Source organism: Lithobates pipiens, unplaced genomic scaffold (assembly GCF_037356315.1).
Source record: "Lithobates pipiens isolate NorthernLeopardFrog02 unplaced genomic scaffold, aLitPip1_a1.2 Scaffold_8, whole genome shotgun sequence".
Classification (NCBI taxonomy): domain Eukaryota; kingdom Metazoa; phylum Chordata; class Amphibia; order Anura; family Ranidae; genus Lithobates; species Lithobates pipiens.
In genome coordinates, this window is record NW_027507903.1 from 561,718,938 (window position 1) to 561,743,483 (window position 24,546).

General features: G+C 41.8%; 1 protein-coding gene across 2 annotated transcripts in view; it reads right to left on the reverse strand.

Moving 5' to 3' along the window:
- ADGRL1 (adhesion G protein-coupled receptor L1) overlaps positions 1–24,546 on the reverse strand; it is a 624,094-nt gene that overhangs the window by 147,581 nt on the left and 451,967 nt on the right. For both annotated transcript variants that reach the window (XM_077470079.1, XM_077470078.1), the window contains exon 4: positions 18,354–18,463. In XM_077470079.1, the coding sequence (XP_077326205.1) occupies positions 18,354–18,463 (110 nt within the window). The remainder of the gene's footprint in view (positions 1–18,353; positions 18,464–24,546) is intronic.

A 24,546-nucleotide genomic window follows, 5' to 3' on the forward strand; every position in this document is an offset into this window, starting at 1 on the left:
GCAAGGCAAACTTTGAGAAGAAAATGGTGTTCCATAGGGCAGATCAAACTTGGGGGGAAAATGGCAATTGGTTGGGATGATCATCAAATTTTGGGGAGAAAACAGTACTTGGTAGGGCTGATCAAACTTTGGGGACAAAGTGGTAACTGGTAGGGCTGATCAAACTTGGGGGGGGATGGTATTTGGTAGGGCAGATTAAACTTTGTTGTGTGTAGCAGCCCCCAGTCCACCTCTCCAGATACAGTGCCCTGAAAAAGTATGCATACCCCTTGAAATTTTCCACATTTTGTCACGTTACAACCAAAGATATCCAAAGACAACCAAATCTTTTGCAGATTCTAACAGGTTTTCTTCTGCCCTGTATTTGGCTCCATCCATCTTCCTATCAATCTGACCAGCTTCCCTGTCCTTCCTGAAGAAAAGCATCACCACAACATGATGCTGCCACCACAATGTTTCATAGTGAGGATGGTGTGTTCAGAGTGATGTGCAGTGTTAGATTTCCGCCACACATAGTGTTTTGGTTTAAGGCCAAAAAGTTAAATTTTGGTCTCATCTGACCAGAGTTCCTTCTTCCACATGTTTGCTGTGTCCCCCACATGGCTTCTTACAAATCGCAAATGGAACATCTTATGTCTTTCTTTTAACAATGGCTTTCTTCTAGCCACTCTTCCATAAAGGCCAGATTTGTGGAGTAAATAATTGGGTTGGAAATGACTGCGCTAAACCAAAAAAATTGTGAAAAAAAAAGCTAACACTCAAACAAAGTCCAAACAGAATATAGAAATACAGTGTAGCTCTAAAAACATGAGAATTATAGTGTACTGAAACCATAACAAATTATGCAGTCTGTGTGACGATATTCACTGTGGTAAGTTGTTCAGGACAACTGAATGTCCATAAATATATAATAGTGATTCTTCACTCAAAAGTCAGATGTGCAACAGGTCATGGACAATAAAATAAATTGAAATTAAATGAAAGTAATTAAAATTGGAAAAAAGCAATAAGAAGAGCATGCATAGTGATCCCAGGGATCGCTACGCATGATTTTCATGTTGCTTTTTTCCATTTTTAAATACTTGTGATCGCTTTTATATGTACTCATTACATTTTGATGTACCGTCTTTTTAACCTCCCTGGCGGTATTCCTGAGTCTGGCTCGGGGTAGAATTTCAGAACCAAAAGCGGTAACCCAGAGCCAGACTCGGGATCGCATCGCAGGATCCAGGAAGAGCTTACTTACCTTGTCCCCTGGATCTTGCGATGTCTCCCCGCAGTGTGAGAAGCTCGTCCTCTGCTCGATTCATCATGGAGCCAGACTCCATTCCCTGCGGGCACTGCGAGGCATGGGAACGGAGAAAGGCGCCAAATTAAAAAAGTGAAACACACACTATACATACAGTATACTGTAATCTTACAGATTACATTACTGGATGAAATGATTTCACATCCCTTTTGTCCCTAGTGGTTTGTCCTGTGCCCTGCATGCAGTTTTATATTATAAAAGCTGTTCTTTCTGCCTGGAAACTGGAGATTGTCCATAGCAACCAAAACTGTCCCTTTACATCAAAAGAGGTTTTAGACCAGCTAGAAAACAGCGATAATAAATTAAAATCACTCACAGAATTGAGCGATAGCGATTTGTGGGGAGATCCGTCATCAAATACTGAAAAGTAATGACAGCGACAATTCTGCAACTGAGTAAATTTCAGTGTTTTTGATGTGATTACATTATTGAATTTTTTATTATTATTATTATTTGGTATAATTATTTATAGTTATTTATTATAATTTATGATTTTGTTTTTCAAACTTTATCATACCCGGGATGTCTACTAGACTCTGGTTTGGACAGATTTAAGTAAGTTATTCCTAAGAATTACAGGCTCACAATATAAAACACCAAATTTCCGTGCAAAATAATGGTACTGCTTTCAACACCAAAAATCTGAAATAATCATACTGCCAGGGAGGTTAAATAAACCTAATTGGTTTGACCTGCACCATATGGAGCCTTCTCCCTTCTTTTTACCAGTTCATCCCTGTTGGCTGAGCCTCCTTTACACATTCTGACACTCTGAGGATCAGTACTAAGTGGAGATTCGGTGTCATTTCTGGTGAAATACAAGGATCAAGATACCATGCCAGGATTGCCATTACTAAAGTCTTGGTGTATCCTGCTGAGGAGATTCCTTCTTTCTGTCTGATCCCCACTGTGAGGCATTCGGCTCAGACAAGCTCGATTGACCCACTACCACTCGTAAGTGCGTTCACCACATCTGGTAAGAGTATCCACCCATTGTCTTACCACAGAGGATTTGGTATTTCGTTCACATTATTTTATTGTCCATGACTTGTTGCACATCGTCACTTTTGAGTGAAGAATCACTACTATATATTTATGGACATTCAGTTGTTCTCCTTTTGTATTTTTTTACACTTACGTCACACAGACTTTTATTTGGAAAGAAATTTGGAAAACCATTTATCGTTTTCCTTCCACTTCACAATTATGTGCCACTTTGTGTTGGTGTATCACATAAAATCCCAATACAATACATTTATGATTTTGGTTTTAACATGACAAAATGTGGAAAATTTCAAGGGGTATGAATACTTTTTCAAGGCACTGTATGTCAGCTGGATTTGCGTTACAATGCTCTGGCCCTGAGCAGAAGGTTCTCAGGTTAAACAGACAAATCTGTAGGTCATCACTGCTCTGCTCCATCTGTTTGTAGGTATGAGAGAGGTTTTAATTTCTCAAAAAATCTGAAGATTTCAGCAAAATGTTGCCATTTAAGCAAAATACATTGAGGTCAAATTAAACCCTAAGTGCAGCCAAAATCAAAAATAGAAAAATCAACACAAGGGACATCACAGTCAATAGGATGTACATTGGCCACTACTATATAAGAGGTCGGGGTGCCGTTTGTAACGCTTGGCACCGCAATGCACCATATTCGTGAAATGCACTGATGTTTTGCAGTTACTGCCTTGCAATAGTCTGCATAGGGCTTTAGTAATCTGTAAGCCCTTGTACACACGGTCGGAGATTCCGTCAGAATGTTTCCTATCGGACCGTATTGTCGGATATTCCGACTGTGTGTGGTCTGCATCGGACTGTTTCCATCTGAATATCCGACGGACCAAATTTTCCAACTTGCCAGTAAAATTTTCCGACAAAATGCTCCTATTGGACATACTCCGATCATGTGTAGCCTACTCCGATGGACAAAGTGCCACGCATGCTCAGATCAAATTTCTAGACCAAAGCTATTGGCTACTAACCTGAACGTAGTCTCGTCGTAACGAAATAACGTCATCACGTTATGTACAATCGGATTTTCCGACAACTTAGTCCGACTGTGTGTATGCAACATCACTTCCGGACCTCTTCCGGAATTAATCCGTCGGAATTACTCAGACGGATTTGGCAATCGGAATCTCCGACCGTGTGTACAAGGGCTTAGAAATTGACCTCTAGACAATTTTAATATGCACTGTGTGCACTACTTCTGTATTCGTTCTTTTAAAAATTGTGTAGGATCGTTTCATGCTTGTGTATGATTTATAATCTTAAAAACAGCCACCGTACTTTTAAAAATTGAAGTATACATGAAAAAGTTACCCAAGGAACCCATAGCTTTAGCTTAAGTCCCGAAGCGCAGAATATTTAACTTAGGTGTGCATAACTTACAATACCCACTGAGTGTATTCTGACAGTTATGCACATTCATTTGTAAAATGTCCATATTTTACAAGGAATATATTCTCTACAGCGTTCGGTAAATCGCTGCCAATTTCTTTCACGCTTTATTTTTGTCGGAAAAGTATTTTTGTTATACATATTATATCCGTAACCTTGTACCCTGTGCTAGGATTTCAGAAGAGTTGCACTTTGCAACTGTAGAGTTAAAAAATGAAACAAAATTTACAAATTTTGTTTCAGCCTTTCACAAAGAAATTTGACTGTTTGCTGTCAAAAAAGGTAAGATTTCTGCATGTGATCCTGAAAACCCTGATCATGCTTCTGCAACAAAAAACCTTGAGAATCACAAGTGACGCTTCATTCTTTATAGTATCAGGTAAAAAAAAAATTGACTTCTCAGAAAACGTAGGATGAAAAATGTGTCTTTGGAAACATTGGTGGACTAGAAAAAAGGCATACATGAATGGTGAATGACTGAGCATAGTAATGTTATCACAGCATAAAAAATATTCTACTACACCAAGGACAGTGACTAATAAAGCAGTGGCAGATACATTCAATATGAACACATTGAACAAAAAATGGTTTAAAAAAGAAAATAGATTTTGAAAAATGGATAAATAAAACAAATTTCTGGGCTCCATCAAAGTTGTGAACAAATGAATGCACATCTGTCAGTGCTGTAATGTTACCAATATGGCTCAGTGCTAAAACACAGGCACACCTGTACCGTATAAAAAATCTTTGCAAACACCATGAATACAAATTTTGATATTTCCTAGCACTATTATTTTCTGGCCCTAACTTCTCGGCACATGCAAGAGGACAGAATTAAAATTAGACTTGGGAAACTTAACATTAATAAATCACCAAGACCAGATGGTTTGCATCCGAGGGTACTTAGGGAACTCAGTCAAGTAATTACCAGACCATTGTTCCTAATTTTTACTGACAGTCTACTGACTGGAATGGTACCAGGTGATTGGAGAAAAGATGAAGGACTATATACAAGATTTTAGTAACGAGAGCGGTATCATTAGCAGTAATCAGCATGGATTTATGAAGAATTGTTCTTGCCAAACCAATCTATTAACCTTCTATGAGGAGGTGAGTTGCCATCTAAATAAAGGAAGACCTGTAGACGTGGTGTATCTGGATTTTGCAAAAAGCATTTGACACAGTTCCCTATAAACATTTACTGTACAAAATAAGGTCCGTAGTGGGTAGTGGGGTTCCCCAGGGTTCTGTGCTGGGACCAATCCTATTTATTTTGTTCATAAACGACCTTGAGGATGGGGTAAACAGTTCAATCTCAACCTTGCAAGAAGATCTGAACATGTTAATGGGGTGGGCAACAACATGGCAAATGAAGTTGAGCCCTGGTTCACATTGGTATGATTTGACATGCGATTTGACGTGTCAAATTGGTGTCTATTGCTGGCAATGGCACCGTCCTAATTAGTGTGACACTGCACTGATTTCGAAAAGTAGTTTCCATTCTACTCAAATCATACCAATGTGAACCAGGGCTCAACCTCATTTGCCATGTAGTTGCCCACCTTGCAAGGTTTCCACATCCTGCGGAGAAGTTATTGCCCTGCTTAGCTTAGTATCGTCTGCAAATACAGAGATTGAACTGTTTACCCCATCCTCCAGGTTGTTTATGAACAAATTAGATAGGATTGGTCCCAGCACAGAACCCTGGAGGACCCCCCTACCCACCTCTGACCATTCTGAGTACCCACCCCTGACCATTCCGAGTATTCCCCATTTATCACCACCCTCTGAACTCGCCCTTGTAGCCAGTTTTCAATTCATATACTCAGCCTATGGTCCATGCCAACGGACCTTTTTTTGTACAGTAAACGTTTATGGGGAACTGTGTCAAACACTTTTGCAAAATCCACGCCACGTCTATGGGCCTTCCTTTATCTAAATGGCAACTCAGCTCATAGAAGGTTAATAGATTGGTTTGGCAAGAATGATTCTTCATGAATCCATGCTGATTACTGCTAATGATACCGTTTTCATTACTAAAATCTTGTATAAATATATATAAATATATATATATATATATATATATATATATATATATATATTTTTTTTTTGGTCATTTTTAAATATTGGTGCTACATTGGCTTTTCTCCAATCCACTGGCACCATTCCAGTCAGTAGACTGTCAGTAAAAATTAGGAACAATGGTCTGGCAATTACTTGACTGAGTTCTCTATGTACCCTTGGGTGCAAGCCATCCGGTCCTGGTGATTTATTAATCTTAAGTTTCCCAAGTCTAATTCTAATTCTGTCCTCTGTTAGCTATGAGGGTGCTTCCTGTGATGTGTCACAAGGATAAACACTGCAGTTTTGGTTACTGAAGCCCCCCGATTCCCTTGTGAAGACTGAGGAGAAGAATACATTCAATACCTTTGCCATCTCCCTATCCTTTGTAACCAGATGTCCTTCCTCATTCTTTATGGGGCCGATATGGTCTGTCCTCCCTTTTTTACTGTTTACATACTTAAAGAATTTCTTGGGATTTTTTTTGCTCTCCTCCGCTATGTGTCTTTCATATTCTATCTTAGCTGCCCTAATTGCACCCTTACATTTCTTGTTGCATTCTTTATAAAGTTGGGAATGCTGATGATGATCCCCCAACCTTGTATTTTTTGAAGGCCTTCTCTTTTGCTTTTATATGCATTTTTACACTGGTGTTAAGACATCCAGGACTTTTGTTCGCTCTTTTAAATTTATTACCCAATGGGGTGCACTGGTTAATGCCCTAATTTAATATTCTCTTAAAGCAAACCCATCTCTCCTCTGTGTTCTTTGTTCCCACGATTTTATCCCAATATATATCTTCTAGCAAGGTTTGCAGTTTAGGGAAGTTGGCTCTTTTGAAATTCAGTGTCTTTGTATTTCCCTTATGTTTCCTATTTGTGTGATTTATACTGAAGCCAGTTGACCTGTGATCGCTGTTTCCTAAATTGCCACGTATTTCCACATCAGTGATCAGGTCTGTATTGTTGGTAATCAGTAAATTTAGTAACACTTTATTTCTAGTTGGTGCTTCTACAATCTGACCCATGAAATTGTCCTGCAAGACATTTAGGAACTGGCCAGCCTTAGATGAATGAGTGGTTCCCTCTGCCCAGTCTATGTCTGGATAATTAAAATTCCCCATTATGATAACACTTCCCATCCTTGTTGCTAATCCCAAATTGTGATAGGAGATCCATCTCCCCTCCTCCCTCAGGTTAGAATACTCCCAGTAATATTTCCCCCTTAGCTTCATCCCTTTGGAGCTCTACAGATAAGGATTCCACCTCCTTCCTTGCTTCCTCAGTGATGTCATCTCTCACATTCACTTGTAAATTGTTCTTGATATACAGGCATACCCCTCCCCCTTTTTTGCCCTCTCTATCCATGCGATAAAGGGTATAACCTAGAATGGTTGCCAACCAATCTTGAGAGTTGTTGAAGTCTCTGAAATTCCCACAAATTCCAAATCCTTCTTGTACAAAAGTATCTCTAGTTCACCCATCTTGTCCCCCAGGCTCCTGGCATTGGTGAACATGCCACATAGTTTAGACCAATTGCATACTGTCCTCTTATTAGGTGTTCTGAGATTGCAACTAGGACTTGTTACTATACTTATCTTGGGTTTTTGTGCTTTAGTCAACCTACCACTAATGCCCACAATACTATCCTTTGGAATATGTTCCGTGCTAACCATCTCTACCTCTGGACCCTCCCCTGTCGCTTAGTTTAAAAACCCTTCTAACTTTCTGGCCATCTTTACTCCCAGCAGATCTGCACCCTCCTCATTTAGGTGCAGTCCGTCCCTTCTATAGTACTGTACTATGCTGCTATTGTATATGCTATATTATTATTATTTTTCATTTGCTATTTTTATTAACCGTTTTAACATTTTTTCTTAGACCTAGGCAAATGATGTCATACATCCCAGGAATCTTCAGGAGGGGAGGAGGGGTTTTCTCAGCTAAGCACACCCTCCTGCCTGCATGCCTAAGTTAAGGGCAGATGGACTCCAGTCAGCAAATGCTACATGAATCATCTGCCCTTACTCAAGATGGCCACCCCCAATGCTAGGGAGATGTTTTTCAAAGTGATTTCTCAGCAAAATAAAGCATGGCAACATGGATGGATGGGTAAGTTTTTTTTAAATATTAAAAGTGAATTAAATAGTGTTTTTGGTTTGGCAGTGTAGTTCCATTTTAAAAATATTTTTTTAACTTTTCATAAGACACACTATGGAATTCATTAGGGCTATTTTACATTGGTGGCAGTCTCTACCATCCTCCAAAATGAAAAGTGATCCATTTTGGATGGCTTTTTAGAGGGTAGTAGAGCAGTGGCTGCAAGGCATTCAGGAGACGATCTTGAGCTAGAAGAAAATCCTGCATAAAATACTCAGCAAACGTACTTACGTGAATATGTGTTTAGATGTGTAAATTTTAGACACGCACAATTCTTTTACTGGCTTTATGTGTATATGCATATACAGTATCTCACAAAATTGGGTACACCCCTCACATTTTTGTAAATATTTTATCATATCTTTTCATGTGACAACACCGAAGAAATTATCCTTTGCTACAATGTAAAGTAGTGATTGTACAGCTTGTATAACAGTGTAAATTTACTGTCCCTTCAAAATAACTCAACACACAGCCATTGATGTCAGTAAGTGAAAATGTCCAAATTGGGCCCATTTTCCCTCCCCGGTGTCATGTGACTCGTTCGTTTTTCAAGGTCTCAGGAATGAATGGCAAGCAGGTGTGTTAAATTTGGTTTTATAGCTCTCACTCTCTCATACCGGTCACTGGAAGTTCAACATGGCACCTTGTGGCAAATAACTCTCTGAGGATCAGAAAAAAAAGAAGATTGCCAAGACCCTGAAACCGAGCTGCAGCACAGTGGCCAAGACTACACAGCGGTTTAACAGGACAGGTTCCACTCAGAACAGGCCTTGCCATGGTCGGCCAAAGAAGTTGAATGCACATGCTCAGCATCATATTCTGAGGTTGTCTTTGAGAAATAAACATATGAGCAGCATTGCTGCAGAGGTTGAAGGGGTGGGGGGTCAGCCTGTCAGTGCTCAGACCATACGCTGCACATTGCATCAAATTGGTCTGCTTGGCTGTTGTCCCAGAAGATGATGCACAAGAAAGCCCGCAAACAGTTTACTGAAGACAAGCAGACTAAGGACATGGATTACTGGAACCATGTCCTGTGGTCTGATGAGACCAATATAAACTTATTTGGTTCAGATGGTGGGAAGCGTGTGTGGTGGCAACCAGGTGAGGAGTGTCATGGTGGTGGGAGTGTCATGGTCTGGGGCTGCATGAGCGCTGCCTGCACTGGGGAGCTACAGTTCATTGAGGAAACCATGAATGCCAACATGTACTGTGATATACTGTAGCAGAGCATGATACCCTCCCTTCAGGGACAGGGCCGCAGGGCAGTATTTCAACATGATAACAACCCCAAACACACCTCCAAGATGACTACTGCCTTGCTAAAGAAGCTGAGGGTAAAGGTGATGGACTGCTCAAGCATGTCTTCAGACCTAAACCCAATTGAGCATCTGTGGAGCATCCTCAAATGGAAGGTGGAGGAGCGCAAGGTCTCTAACATCCATCAGCTCTGTGATGTCGTCATGAAGGAGTGGAAGAGACTCCAGTGGCAACCTGTGAAGTTCTGGTGAACTCCATGCCCAAGAGGGTTAAAGTAGTGCTGGAAAATAATGGTGGCCACACAAAATATTGACACATTTTTGACATTTCCACTTTTGTTGCCAGCGGTTTAGACTTTAAAGAGGAAGTGAACCCTGATGGGTTTACTTCCTCTTTGATTCCCTACAAAGGTAATGCATAATGGACTACTATGCATCGCATTGTAGCCCATTATGTGTCACTTACCTGAGGTTAAATGCTTTCAGGAGGCTCACCGGTCACACGTGGCGAGAGATCATTCCAAAGCATGTAGGGAACAGTATTGTCTTGATGGAAGAAAGTGGGGTAATGGACTGCCTCTTGTTTCTGATGTGAGGTCAGGTACTGTCAGAATCCAGAGGAATACTGTCGTGTGAGCTGGGAGACACTGGCTGGCTACGATGATGGCTGGAACTGACCTCTGTAATCCAACAGCGTTGTGCTAAGCTGTTTAGGATGTAGTGTCTGCCACCGCTGGAGGATGGAGCCAGGAAAGCCGAGTGTAGCCACTGGATCCAGGCAGGGCTGTCTTAATGAGTGGGCACACCTGGGCACTGCCCAGGGGCCCCAGCTGCATGGGGGGCTCCTGCACTTTCCCCAAAGCAGCTGGTCCTTAAGCCCACGCGGCCCAGAAATTGGGAGCCCCATGATGGCACTGAGAGTGATGGCTACACAGGGGAGGCAGGCTGGCAGCTGTGCGCCGTGCTGTGCAGATCGATACCTATTATTTCACAGCCAGCAGGGAAGGGCAGGGCTGGAGTTGGAATCCAGTCCATGGTACATATATATATATTTATATATATATATATATATATATATATATATATATATATATATAAAATTTTGGCTCCTACCCATAAACCTATAGCAACCATTTTTACTAGCCTGACTGCTAATCTGTTGAAAACTGGAATTTGATTTTATAGGTGTTACCTTAACCCATTGGCTTCCTCCCGGCGCACCATGGCACCGGAAGGGAGATCACCTCTCCCCCCTCCCTCTTAGCAATCATCTAAGACACGTCACAGGTCCCAGATGATTGCCCGGGCCAGTCATGGCACGTGGTGCGGCTCGTGCATTCGCAGTGGGTGCCTGGCTGTGAAGCCACAGCCAGGTGCCCACAGTTACCATGACGGCGTCACAAAGAGGAGTGGGAGACAAGCGGGGCTTCGTGCGCCCGTATCGCTGGACCCTGGGACAGGTAAGTGTCTGATTATTAAAAGTCAGCAGCTGCAGTATTTGTAGATGCTGACTTTTTTTTTTCTAAGCAGAACTCCTCTTTAAGTGTACTGAGGATCACTTTATGTAAACATGAGTCAATGTCTATCACTATGCAAGATGTTCAGTCTGGTGAAATCCCATTCAGTCTGTCACACTGTGTAATGCCATTATTCTTTACTGTTGGTTCAAAGGGAACCTGTCATTTTGCAGAAGCCAATATGCTCTAAAGTAGGAAGGTAAGGAAGATGAATGCCTCTGTACTTTTTCCGTTATGAAAGATTTGGTTCATTTTGGACTATTTTTGAATAACAGTAACTTAGCCTTACCATTATGTATAAGAGAGATTATGTAGGCTGCCATTGATTTTTCTACTTGGGAATGCCAACTCCCTGGCTGTTATGTTGCTGCTACCATTTCAAAGTTTAGGTGGCTTGCAGGCAAGTGCAGCCTGTACTCACCACTGCAGGCAGGTGCAGCCTGTACTCACCACTGCAGGCAGGTGCAGCCTGTACTCGCCACTGCAGGCAGGTGCAGCCTGTACTCACCACTGCAGGCAGGTGCAGCCTGTACTCACCACTGCAGGCAGGTGCAGCCTGTACTCCCCACTGCAGGAAGGTGCAGCCTGTACTTCCCACTGCAGGCAGGTGCAGCCTGTACTCACCACTGCAGGAAGGTGCAGCCTGTACTCACCACTGCAGGAAGGTGCAGCCTGTACTTCCCACTGCAGGCAGGTGCAGCCTGTACTTCCCACTGCAGGAAGGTGCAGCCTGTACTCACCACTGCAGGAAGGTGCAGCCTGTACTTCCCACTGCAGGCAGGTGCAGCCTGTACTTCCCACTGCAGGAAGGTGCAGCCTGTACTTCCCACTGCAGGCAGGTGCAGCCTGTACTCACCACTGCAGGAAGGTGCAGCCTGTACTCACCACTGCAGGAAGGTGCAGCCTGTACTTCCCACTGCAGGCAGGTGCAGCCTGTACTTCCCACTGCAGGAAGGTGCAGCCTGTACTCGCCACTGCAGGCAGGTGCAGCCTGTACTCACCACTGCAGGAAGGTGCAGCCTGTACTCACCACTGCAGGCAGGTGCAGCCTGTACTCACCACTGCAGGAAGGTGCAGCCTGTACTCTCCACTGCAGGCAGGTGCAGCCTGTACTCTCCACTGTGGGCAGGTGCAGCCTGTACTCCCCACTGCGGGCAGGTGCAGCCTGTACTCATCACTGCAGGAAGGTGCAGCCTGTACTCACCACTGCAGACAGGTGCAGCCTGTACTCACCACTGCAGGCAGGTGCAGCCTGTACTCACCACTGCAGGCAGGTGCAGCCTGTACTCCCCATTGCAGGCAGGTGCAGCCTGTACTCGCCACTGCAGGCAGGTGCAGCCTGTACTCACCACTGCAGGCAGGTGCAGCCTGTACTCCTCACTGCAGGCAGGTGCAGCCTGTACTCACCACTGCAGGCAGGTGCAGCCTGTACTCCCCACTGCAGGAAGGTGCAGCCTGTACTCACCACTGCAGACAGGTGCAGCCTGTACTCACCACTGCAGGCAGGTGCAGCCTGTACTCACCACTGCAGGCAGGTGCAGCCTGTACTCCCCATTGCAGGCAGGTGCAGCCTGTACTCACCACTGCAGGCAGGTGCAGCCTGTACTCCCCATTGCAGGCAGGTGCAGCCTGTACTCACCACTGCAGGCCAGCAGTAATGCAGGAGGGGAAGGAAATTGTGAGGAGCTTAGTTACTCTATGACTTCTTGTGTTTACAAGGAGACAGCTGTCCGATTGGATGCTGGCTCCCCATTTGACTTCAGTGGCCATCTTGGGTCAGGCAGTGTCTATTTTACACTCTGACTCTTGGGATTAGAGCGCTTTATGCAAGTGGCTAGCAAAGGGACAAAATCCTCGTCTGGCAGGGGCAGTGCTTAGAGGTAGCAAAAGGTTCCAGATCAGTAGGGACTGTGCAAGGACTATGTCTACCTCTCTTCAGGAAACCCCTCTCTTGGGTGGTCTCCCACAGTACACAGAACATAGAAATGCAATTATTTTGGTAACTATAAACTTCTAAATACCCTTTCTCATCAGCAGTATATAGCAGTCTTGTGACTTCTAACAGTGTCTGGTTAAAGCTTGTAGGAGAAGTTTTCATTCTCCTCTCACTGTCCTATGAGGCTGCATGATTCCTGACCATCTGTCTGGACAGTGCTGATTGGCCATGTGCTGATCACATCCACTCTCCCAGGAAAATAAAAAAAACTCTCTAACAATACACACCAAACTGAGCGGGTGCAGGGTGACTCCAATGGCTCTGTCTTATCAGGACATGGATTGGGGACAGTGGAAGAAAGGAAAGATCAGAGAAGACAAGATCAAACAGCTTTTTTACACAATGAAGATAATTAACCCCTTAGGTTCCACAGTGAGTATAACAAGTATGCTTTAACCACTTTAGCCCAGGAAGGATTTACCCCCTTAATGACCAGGCCATTTTTTGCTATACGCCACTGCATCGATTTAACTGACAATTGTGTGCGTCATGCTACGTTGTACACAAACAAAATGTTTGTTCTTTTTTTCCCACAAATAGAGTTTTCTTTTGGTGGTATTTGATCACCTCTGCGGTTCTTATTTTTTGCGCTATAAACAAAAAAAGAGCGATAATTTTGAACTAAAAAACAATATTTTTTACTTATATAATATAATAAATATCCTAAAAAATACATAAAAAATGCCTTCATCAGTTTGGTAAAAAAAAACGCAATAAGCGTATATTGATTGGTTTGCGCCTCCAAATAGGGGATATATTTATGGCATTTTTATTATTATTTTTTTTTTTTTACTAGTAATAGCAGTGATCAGTGGTTTTTAGCAGGACTGTGAAATTGCGGCTGACAGATCGGACACTTTTGACACTTTTTGGGGACACTTTTTGGGGACCATTGACATTTATACAACGATCAAAGCTAAAAATAGCCACTAATTACTATAAAAATGTCACTGGCAGGGAAGGGGTTAACACTAGGGGCAATCAAGGGGTTACATGTGTCCTAGGAAGTTGTTTCTAACTGTGGGGGGATGGGACTTACTGGGAGTAGCAATAGATCGCTGTTTCTGATTACTAGGAACAGCAGATCTCTCTCTACTTCCCTAACAGAACGGTGATCTGTCTGTTTATATTGACAGATCCTTGTTCGGGCTCTCTGAGATGCAATTGCGGGTCATCGTGGCTGCCGGCCCTGTGCATCGGTCTCGGCAGTGCACGCACCCCCTATAGCTCTTAAAGCAGCCACTGTACACCTACAGCGATTCGCGCAGCCGTGCCAATCTGCCGCCGTATAATGACGGAGGCTGGTTGGCAAGCAGTTAATGTACGTACAGACTGATTTTACTGCTGTGGTTTAGTAACCCTTTAAGTGTTCGCATTGTTGTCACAGTTTGTGAGTAGCTCAGGACAAGTGTGCCTACACACCAGACCAGAATAAGTTGTGTTGGACCTTTCTACAATATAGCTTATAACTCAGTCTCTGTGTGTTCACATCAAAGTGAGCAGAGAGATTACTTCATTTGTATGCTGCTGCTCTTTCACTCTCCAGTCAGCAGGCTGGGGATGGACACAGAACATCACTGTATTACCTAACTGAAAGTTGGAGTCATCCACCTGTGCTATGCGAGAGGGCTGTATAAATATTAGGATGGAATGGAGAGAAAATAATTTACCTGGTCAAATAGCAACCTCATGTATAATCCTGTATAATAATAATAATAATAATAATAATAATAATAATAATTTTATCTGCGTATTTACAAGTTTACTTAAGGTGGTTGCAGCCATATTAGTGCACATTGATTGTAAATATGGTCAGTACTCATAGGAATCGTATAGAAGAACACTGATACATTTCATTATCCCTATACAGTTGTGCTCAGAAGTTTACACACCCTGGCAGAATTTATGATTTTTTGGCCATTTTTCAGAGAACATGAATGATAACACAAAAAACATCTTTCACTCATGGTTAGTGTTTGGCTGAAGCCGCTTATTATCAATCAACTGTGTTTACTCTTTTTAAATCATAATGACGATAGAAACGACACAAATGGCCCTGATCAAAAGTTTACATACCCTGGTGATTTTGGCCTGATAACATGCATACAAGTTGACACAAAGGGGTTTGAATGGCTATTAAAGGTAAAAATCCTCACCTGTGATCTGTTTGCTTTTAATTAATGTGTGTGTATAAAAGATCAATGAGTTTCTGAACTCCTGACAGACCCTTGCATCTTTCATGCAGTGCTACACTGCTTTTTCTGGATTCTGAGTCATGGGGAAAGCAAAAGAGTTGTCAAAGGATCTGCGAGAAAAGGTAGTTGAACTGTATAAAACAGGAAAGGGAAATAAAAAAATATCTGAGGAATTGAGAATGTCAATCAGCAGTGTTCAAACTCTAATCAAGAAGTGGAAAATGAGGGGTTCTGTTAAAACCAAACCACGGTCAGGTAGACCAACTAAAATTTCAACCCCAACTGCCAGGAAAATTGTTCGGGATGCAAAGAAAAACCCACAAATAACTTCAGGTGAAATACAGGACTTTCTAAAAACACGTGGTGTGGCTGTTACAAGATGCACAACAAGGAGGCACTTGAAGAATGAAGAGCTACATGGTCAAGTCATCAGAAGAAAGCCATTACTACGCAAATACCACAAAGTATCCCGCTTACAATACGCCAAACAACACAGCCTCAAGCCTCAAACTTTCTGGCACAAAGTAATTTGGAGTGATGAGACCAAAATTGAGCTTTTTGGCCACAACCATAAATTCTTCCTTTGGAGAGGAGTCAACAAGGCCTATGATGAAAGGTACACCATTCCTACTGTGAAACACGGAGGTGGATCGCTGATGTTTTGGGGATGTGTGAGCTACAAAGGCACAGGAAATTTGGTAAAAATTGGTGGCAAGATGAATGCAGTATGTTATAAAAAAATACTGGTGGAACATTTGCATTCATCATGCCAGGAAGGCCAAGTCAACCTGTCATTGGTTAAAACAGAATAAAATGAAGGTTCTGGAGTGGCCTATCAGTCTCCTGACCTCAATATCATTGAGCCACTCTGCGGAGATCTCTAAAGTGCAGTTCATGCAAGACAGCCCAAGAATTTACAGGAGGCTTTTTGCCAAGAGGAATGGGCAGATTGACCATCTGAGAAGATAGAGAGCCTCATCCAAAAATACCCCAAAAGACTTCAAGCTGTCATTGATGTTAAAGGGGGCAATACACAAAAAAACAGGGTATGTAAACTTTTGATCAGGATAATTTGGCTAGTTTCTGTTGTGATTATGATTTAAAAAGAGTAAACACAGTTGATTGATAATAAATGGCTTCAGCCAAACACTAACCATGAGTGAAAGAAAAGTTTTTGTGTTATCATTCATATTTTCAGAAAAATGTCCAAGAAATCATAAGTTCTGCCAGGGTATGTAAACTTATGAGCACAACTGTATGTGTTCTAAGTCAGTGACTTAAAGTATTAAAGCCCTTTATTCTGGTCAGGCTAATATGGGATGATCCCTCTGGCATTTATCCTGCAACCTTAACTGAAAATGTGATCCAGCACATAGAAGGATATCAGGCATTTGTCTATTGTCATTGTATATGATACGAGGAAAACTGGGTTCAAATAGTTTCATATCATTGTGCCAATGGCCACTGTGTTGGTCTTTCCTGTAATGGGGTAGAGAATCAATGTGGTGCAATTTTTATACTTTCTCAGATAACCGCCTCCCAATATATCAGCCTTGGGGAGAATTGTATTGAGAGGAGAGTAAAGTGGGACTTTACATGAAGCATAACTGCAAGGTAAGTATGCAATGACATGTTTGATGATTCCTTATCCATGTACAAAATTTAGGGGTAAAAAATATAACATTGGTAACAACAGTATCAATTGGTTATCTTGTATTTCATATATATATATATATATATATATATATATATATATATATATACACACACATATTCCAACATAATCTACAATAGTAATAGACATATTGTTATGAGGTACACAACTAGAAATGACATAAATAATCTTCAGTTGATTGAATGATAAAACATTCTACGTGATTAGTGGAGTTCATGCACTCATCAGGAGCTCCTGATGAGTGGATGAACTCCACGAAACGCGTAGAGCGCTTATATGCTACCACTTGCAAGCATGTATTTTGAATTCTCCCTGATTACGTATTCTATCTACAATGTTTTATCCTTCAATCAATTGAAGATTATTTGTGTAATTTCTAATTGTGTACCTCATAACAATATGTCTATTACTATTGTAGATCATGTTGGAATATGTGTATATATATATATATATATATATATATATATATATATATATATATATATATATATATATATATATATATATATATGGGAAATAAAAGATAACTAATTGATATTGTTTTTACGAATGTTATATTTTTTACCCCTAAATTTTGTACATGAATAAGGAATCGTCAAACATGTCCTTGCATACTTACCTTGCAGTTATGCTTTATATAAAGTCCCACTTTGCTCTCTTCTCAATACATTACCAAGGATGGAGGTAGATGAATCTAAACATTCATTGCCTCACTCAAAGTCCCAAATTTCCCCTCCCCCTCTTTGTCTTGTGAAGAATTGGTTTCCAAATGGCAATGTTCTTCATGATGTACTTGTTTTTAACATTGACATACAAAGTGTATAACACACAACATTGAATGCAGACATTTAATATTTGGCCAAAGGTGTACAAAAAGAGCAGTAGACTAATAATTGGCTCAGAAATTGTGTTTAGCGTCCTTTTAAAAGCCAAAGGTAAGGGCATTTTTTTCAGATTTATATGCTACCATCAGCCAGACACCTGCTCCAGTTTGGCAAAATTTGCCAAACTGGAACAGACATTTTGCTTAACCACAGACTATTGCTCTTAAAAAACTCACTCAAATATTGCCATTTCTGTCCCTCCAGATATCCCCATTTTCAGTATTGCTTAAGCCCTGATCAAGGATGTTTTAAAACCCCAAAACGTGTTGGCTTTTTATTTGATGCTACAAACAATAAACAGCTTTTGACCAATTATTAGTCCCGTGCTCCTCTTCTTACACTGTTGGATACGTTACTCATTGAAGACAAACCGTGGCCTGTGCATACAAGAAAGCAGCCTAATGATTAAGTTCTATATTTGTCCATTTACTCCTCAGATTGACACCCCTATTTATTATTTGCCAGATTAAAATCAGAGCAAAGTCATACCAGATCCATTGATATGACTAATCTCTGACTATTTCTGTCAAGAGCCGGCAAATTTGTAAAGGAAATTTTAGCATCTTGGCCTTTGGAATTGTTGGTATATAAAAGCAGAGGAAGTTAATGAACATTACAAAGGGGGGATTGGTTTCCTTGGAACCTGTTTGTCTCCTGCATTGTTTCTTTAATGATGTTTTCTACAAAAAATGTATATATTGAGCTTTATATTCTCCTCATTGTGCTTTTGAGGTCATTGTCTCTTATTGTCTTTGCATTCTTTTGTGTAATTGTTATATATGGAGCTGTATGTTTCTTTCAGTGTGCTCGCTGCTAGTTTCTCTTACTTTGTACCTGTGGTTTGTGTTCATATACTGAATGTATGTTACGTGTCATGCATGTTATTGTGTATACTCACTGTAAGGTACGCAGTCATACTGAACTTCCAGGTATTTGTAGGTCCCCGGACAGGGGTCTGGAAAAGCTTCTGAATCAGCAATAACAACACATTGTGTCCGATTGTTACACCTAAAGAGAAAATACAAAATGTTAAAAGGAAATAGTCAGGAATTTTATAGTGATTCCCTATGTGTTCTTTGCATAACTTCCATCTGAAAGCCTTTTTAACAAAGTTGCCTTAAAAATATGAAATAATGACTTAAAATATATTAAAGGCAAACATTTTATACTTACCTGCTCTGTGCAGTGGTCTTGCACAGAGCAGCTCTGATCCTCTTCTTTTCGGGTCCCCTGCCGGTGCTCCTGGCTCCTCCGTCTCGATCAGTGCCTGCAGAGAAAAATCCTTGCCCTGGGGGCACAGCTGCATATTTGCACATCAAGCCACGGCTCAGCTTCACCCACCCATACTCTCCTTATTGTCGTACTGACTGTGATTGACAACAGAGGGAGCCAATGGGTTCCCACTGCTGTCTCAGCCAATGAGGAGGGAGAGTCCCGATACAGACGAGGCTATCGTAAACATCGATGGAACGGAGGGGGCTCAGGTAAGGATTGGGGCCAGTCACTGCATACAGAATTTTTTTTACCTTTATGCATAGAATGCTTGAAGGTAAAAAAACAATTTAAAGCATAGGTAAACCCAAAATCTATTGTTTGGCATTATGTATTAGGGTTTACCAGCCATTCTCAACCAGGATTTTGTAGAAACCCCAGGGCTTCTCCAGAGTTTGCTAGGGCTTCCTTGAGTTATAGGTGATTGACCTCCTATTTGATGGTAAGTACATAGTTCCAACACCGTCTGGCAAAACTAGTGGCCTGATACCAATAATCTTTTCAACTGTCTTTAAAGGTGGCATTCTGACCACCACTGTTAGCCCTTGTACACACGGTTGGACATTCCGATGGAAAATGTCCGATTGGACCGTGTTGTCGGATAATCCGACCGTGGGTGGGCTTCATCTGACTTTTTCCGTTGGAATGTCCGACCAACAAAGTTTGAGAGCTGGATATAAAATTTTTCCGACAACATGATCCGATCGGACTTTGTCCGATCGATTGTAGAGAATTCCGATCGGACAAAGTGCCACGCATGCTCAGATCAAATTCCTAGGCCAAAGCTATTGGCTACTAGCCTGAACGTAGTCCCATCGTAACTAAATAACATCATCACGTTACGAACGATCTGATTTTTCAACAACTTTGTCCGACCATGTGTATGCAACACCATTTTCGGACAAAATCCGTCGGATTTTGTTGTCGGAATGTCCGACCGTGTGTACAAGGGCTAAGGGTAGTATTCTTCCCACTTGCCACCAATGTAAGGGCATTTTCCCCATTGGCCCCCAATTAATTTTATTTTAGTAAGGGTTCGCAAAGACCTGAAAATTATTTTATGGGTTCCTCTAGGATAAAAATGTTGAAAAAGGCTGGTGTATACAGATGTTATAAGCAAATAGTTATTTTATGAATCTTTTACAAAGTTTTGTACCACGAGAGCCTGCCAATAACAATACTTTTTGTTGTAGACCAACAGCATTAAACCACTGCCTTGCAATTAAGCAACAGCATTGTCAACCTGCTACAATATGTGCAATGCTTCAGTTGACTGTTAGACTCCCTTTTTCTCAACCTCCAGGACAGCAGTATGATTCTAGACACTCTGTCTAACTCCCTGAAGGCTTCAGGAAGGGACACCACATACACCGTTATAAATCTATTCATTTGAGGAAAAAAAATTCCATCCTGCTCTTTCGAACATCCATTTGATCCCACTATGAAAAGTCAAACAACCGTTTTTAAAATTAAAATTTACAAACACATTCTACTAGCCTATGACCAGGTTTCCCCTCCCAAACAACTGAACTCGGACATGAGCTATGCCCCACTGAAGGGAAAACACATTGTTCTCTTACCACCACCTGTTGGAGCTCTCAATGGTTCTACTCTTCCTATAGACTACCACCACTAGTAGCTCCACCCCCATATACTGTATATGTCCTGTAGGAGAAAAGAGGGGTCAGCCCAAATGTTGTGGAGACCTGGTGGACCCCATCCCAAAAGAGGTATTAACCTCCTCTTACAAGTCTGTCACAGGAATATCTGTTACTGGCAGGATTTCCAGGTAAGAAACTTTGCAAAACATTATTTGCTTAAAGTTGTAGTTAAGTCAATGTAATAAAGAAAATAAATGGGTCCCCCAGCAGATTTAAATCACTCATAATGTACTAGTATGCAGCACGGCATACTGGTACATTATGACAGACTTACCTGCACATGGAGCCCTCTAGCGCAGGTCTCCCTGGTCCCCGGTGGCTTCCATCTTCATCCGGTCTTCCCTCTGGTCTTCTTATCATCGGTCGCTTGAATGGCCAGGCCAAGGTGACGTCACTCCCACACATGGCGTACTAAGTGGGCCGTAAATATGGTCTGAGCTGCGCATGTGCGGCTCAGATCACATTACCCACTGACAGGCAGGGGAGTCATTTATGACAGAAGAGACCTCCAGGGTCACATCTGTCATAAAAAACCCTGTCTGTCAGTGGATTTTATGCTTTATCACTTTACTACCACTTTAACTAAACTCTATACAGTGAAGCATGATGCCAAACATGCAGAAAAAGAGATTTTCATACACTTTAATAAGCATAATATTTTCTACAAAAACAAGGCCCACCAATCGTGATGTCAGATAGTTAAAAAGAAAGCTACAAACACATTACATCCAGGACAAACAACCTTTAGACCATAAACTGACTCTGACAACCTAAGCATGGATGTGTGCTGACACACGCAGTGTCCTCCAGAAACCTCAGGTCATTACAGAGATAAACCGAGGTGCCCAGATAGTCAGTGACAGCTGTCAGGGTTGGCACACGACAACAGATGTGAACACCTCGGCTTCTGAAGCAACATTAGAGTGAGTTTCATAATGGCACGTAACTCAAAGCATACTTCCACTTTAGTAAACGGCTACAAAGAAGAAATCAAAACCGATTCTGTACATTGGCCTTCCATTGAGGAAGGACTAAAGCTAACCTCCAGGTAAGCAATTAAATAAACACTTCAAATAAATATATTTTGCCCAACCACCAGTGCTCAGTGTCAGAAAACGAAACATCTAAGACTGCAGCAACCCTATATCTGAATACAAGATACATACAGTAGACATTATTAAAGTGGACGTAAATGATTATTTTTGACCTGTACCTACAGATAAGCCTATAATAAGGCTTACCTGTTAGTACAGTGAATATCTCCTAAACCTGGAGATATTAACACTGGATGCAGGTGGTGACGTCACCGGCGCATGCGCTCTGAAGGGACAGTATACCTGTGCCGTCCCTTCAGAGCTCCGTGCCATAGTCCATGACTTTTCCTCGCATGCACAGGACTGACATCATCGCGTTGCGGCCAAACAGACAGCCGGAGGATATGAACTCAGAAGGAGGACTGGGTAAAGATGGAAGCAACTGGCTCCTGCATTGCTCCCCTCAGTCTTGCTTTTACAGGAAAGGCTGGGGGCTGCTCCTGCTTTTTCAAGGTCTAGAGTCTTCTACTTAGACTTCATCCTGGGCCAGGATGATGTAAACCCGAATACTGGGGTTCCACACTAAGCACGTGTGCATAGTGTGGTCAGTATACAATCAATAAAACAATGCTAGATTTTATTGTAAAGACTGGGGGCAGCTCCTGGCATTTTAGGGCAGTGTGTGCGTCTATGGACACACCAAGCTTGGTGCAGATCCCAACAGGGGCACTCATGCATGGGTGCCTCCTTAGTACCCTGTTTGCTACAAGAGGCACCAAAAGGAGTGGAGAAGTCTACCACGCTGGTGGGGTATTTTAGAAAAGGAAAAATTCAACATTTCTGTGTAATATCATTGCATGGAACAGGTAAGTGTGTAAAACCTATAAAAGCTATTATTTGTTCCCTTTTAGTCAGTTAAATATACCATTAAATGTGTTTTGCTATATAATTTTAATAAGATAAAAAAACAACACTGTTGATCCTGCCAGAAATATTGTGATCTGTCAACTTCCTGTGCTCTCTGCTTGTGCACAAAGAGGGGCCATTGAAGGTGGAGAGGTCGCTGTCCTTTGTGATCCATCAAAAATGAAGTAGGCAGGGCTGACACCAGGTGTGTAAGAATTTAAGCTGTTTGGTCAAAGAGGAAAATAGGAACATGCTATATTTCTTCTGGCATATCAACAGTTGTTTTTCTGTACTTGCAGCATGTTTTAAGGGATAAAACCTGGGATAATGTGCATGTTTTGCTGAGGTGTACTATTTTTATTTTTTCTGCCTTAAACAAGACACGATTCTGCACATTCTAATGCATGGTTACTATTTTTCTGCTGAATTTAACAGACTGGAAAAATAAAACATAGTCGTGACACTCTTCTTTTTGATTCACTGGTGTTATTTATCCCTAAGGTTTCTGAACATTAAATTAAAACTTTGGGCAAAAGAAAAAATGACATATATGATGTAGTCTGTCACTGGCATTAAAGCGGAACTAAACTATTCTGGGCCCCCAGGAGCTATTGCCATAATGTGAAGTATCCGCAGCATATTTGCACATTATTGCCCACTCTCCTAGCAAAACGCCATCCTCCAGCAATGAATGTCCACACTCCCCCTCATCACTTCTGCTACCATCTTTTTTCAAGGTCTAGAGTCTTCTATTTAGACTTAATCCTGGGCCAGGATGGTGTAGCATTTTTTCACAAATCCAGTTGAGTCTGTTTAAAGGGTTACTCCACTTTAGTGGAAAAAAATATATCACAAATAACAAAAAAACAATATAGCATATACAACTGATACAAAAGCCATATTGTAAATTAGTGTTATTATAAATCACCTTTCTTTTTTATTATGCAGTGCTGTCATTTTCTGTAAAATGTAATGCAACATGGCAACCTGGAGGCGTTCTCTACACAGTGTATAGAATGCCCCCAGAAATGTCATTTCCTGCTTGTGTGATTGGCTTCCTGATTTTCCCAGAAGTCTGCACTAGGATGCACGTCACATTTTGGAAAAACCTGTGCAATGAAAATTTCAGTTTTTGGTGAAATACGCCCCAAGGGTAAAATACTTCTAAAGGGGTGCAGACCCTGCAGCTTTTCTGTTTCAATAATTCAAAAATTTTGAATAAACAGGAATAAACAATAGACTACAATCTGCTCCTTGTGCGCCCTCGCAGGGGCTACAAAGCATGAATATGAAACCGAAGGGCAAACCATCACATTATACTTATAAAAACACAAGAAAAGGAAGGAAAAAGAGTAGGGGATGGTATCGAGACTGGCTCCAGTACCAAGCAACTCGTTCCTTTATCGTTTCCGGAGGGCAAGCCCTTCTCCCACTACCCCCTTCTACGGGGGGCAGCAGTATTTGTTAGCAATGAGAGAGATTACAAAGAAGAGTGAAAAGAGATAGGGAACAGAAGAAGGAAAGGTAGGGAGAAAAGAGGGGGAAGAAAAGAGGGGGAAAGTTTGGGTGTGGACGCCTCGCCAAGAGGAGTTAGACCAAGCCCAGGCATGCAGCTTGGAGCCCGGGGAACTCATAGGAGATCCACGGCTCCCAGATTTTCAGAAATTTAGCATGAGAATTATGGACAATACTGGACATATGTTCCTGAAGTAACATAGCAGTCATGCGGGTTTTAACCCCTTGAAAATCTACCCGTTGGGACTTCCAGGCTTGGGCAATGGTCCGCTTGGCCGCTATAAATAAATAAGTAGCCAGCTTCTGTTGAGGGCCTCGCAAACCAGGTACCGGGCAATGTACAAGAGCTAGCTTAGCATCCCTTCGGATCGTAAGGTGGAAGAGTGTCTGCAGCAAACCAAAAATCCTAGACCAGAACCCCACCAGCCTTGGGCAAGCCCACCATGTGTGCATAACATCACCTCGCTGTCCACAGTTGTGGAAGCATCTGTCAGTACTCCCAGGGAAAGCCCGAGCTGTAGGGACCCCCAACACTCAAAAAAATTTTGTTGCGTGGGTTGTCAACACCTGATTTGTGCTCCTAACCCACAAACATTTAGCACTCTCTGAGTCCCTTCCACTCGTAAACCCCTTGTGGTACATTTAGATGTACCACTCTCTTTGTTCTCCTTTCTTTCCATTTTATCTCTCTCTATCCTAATTT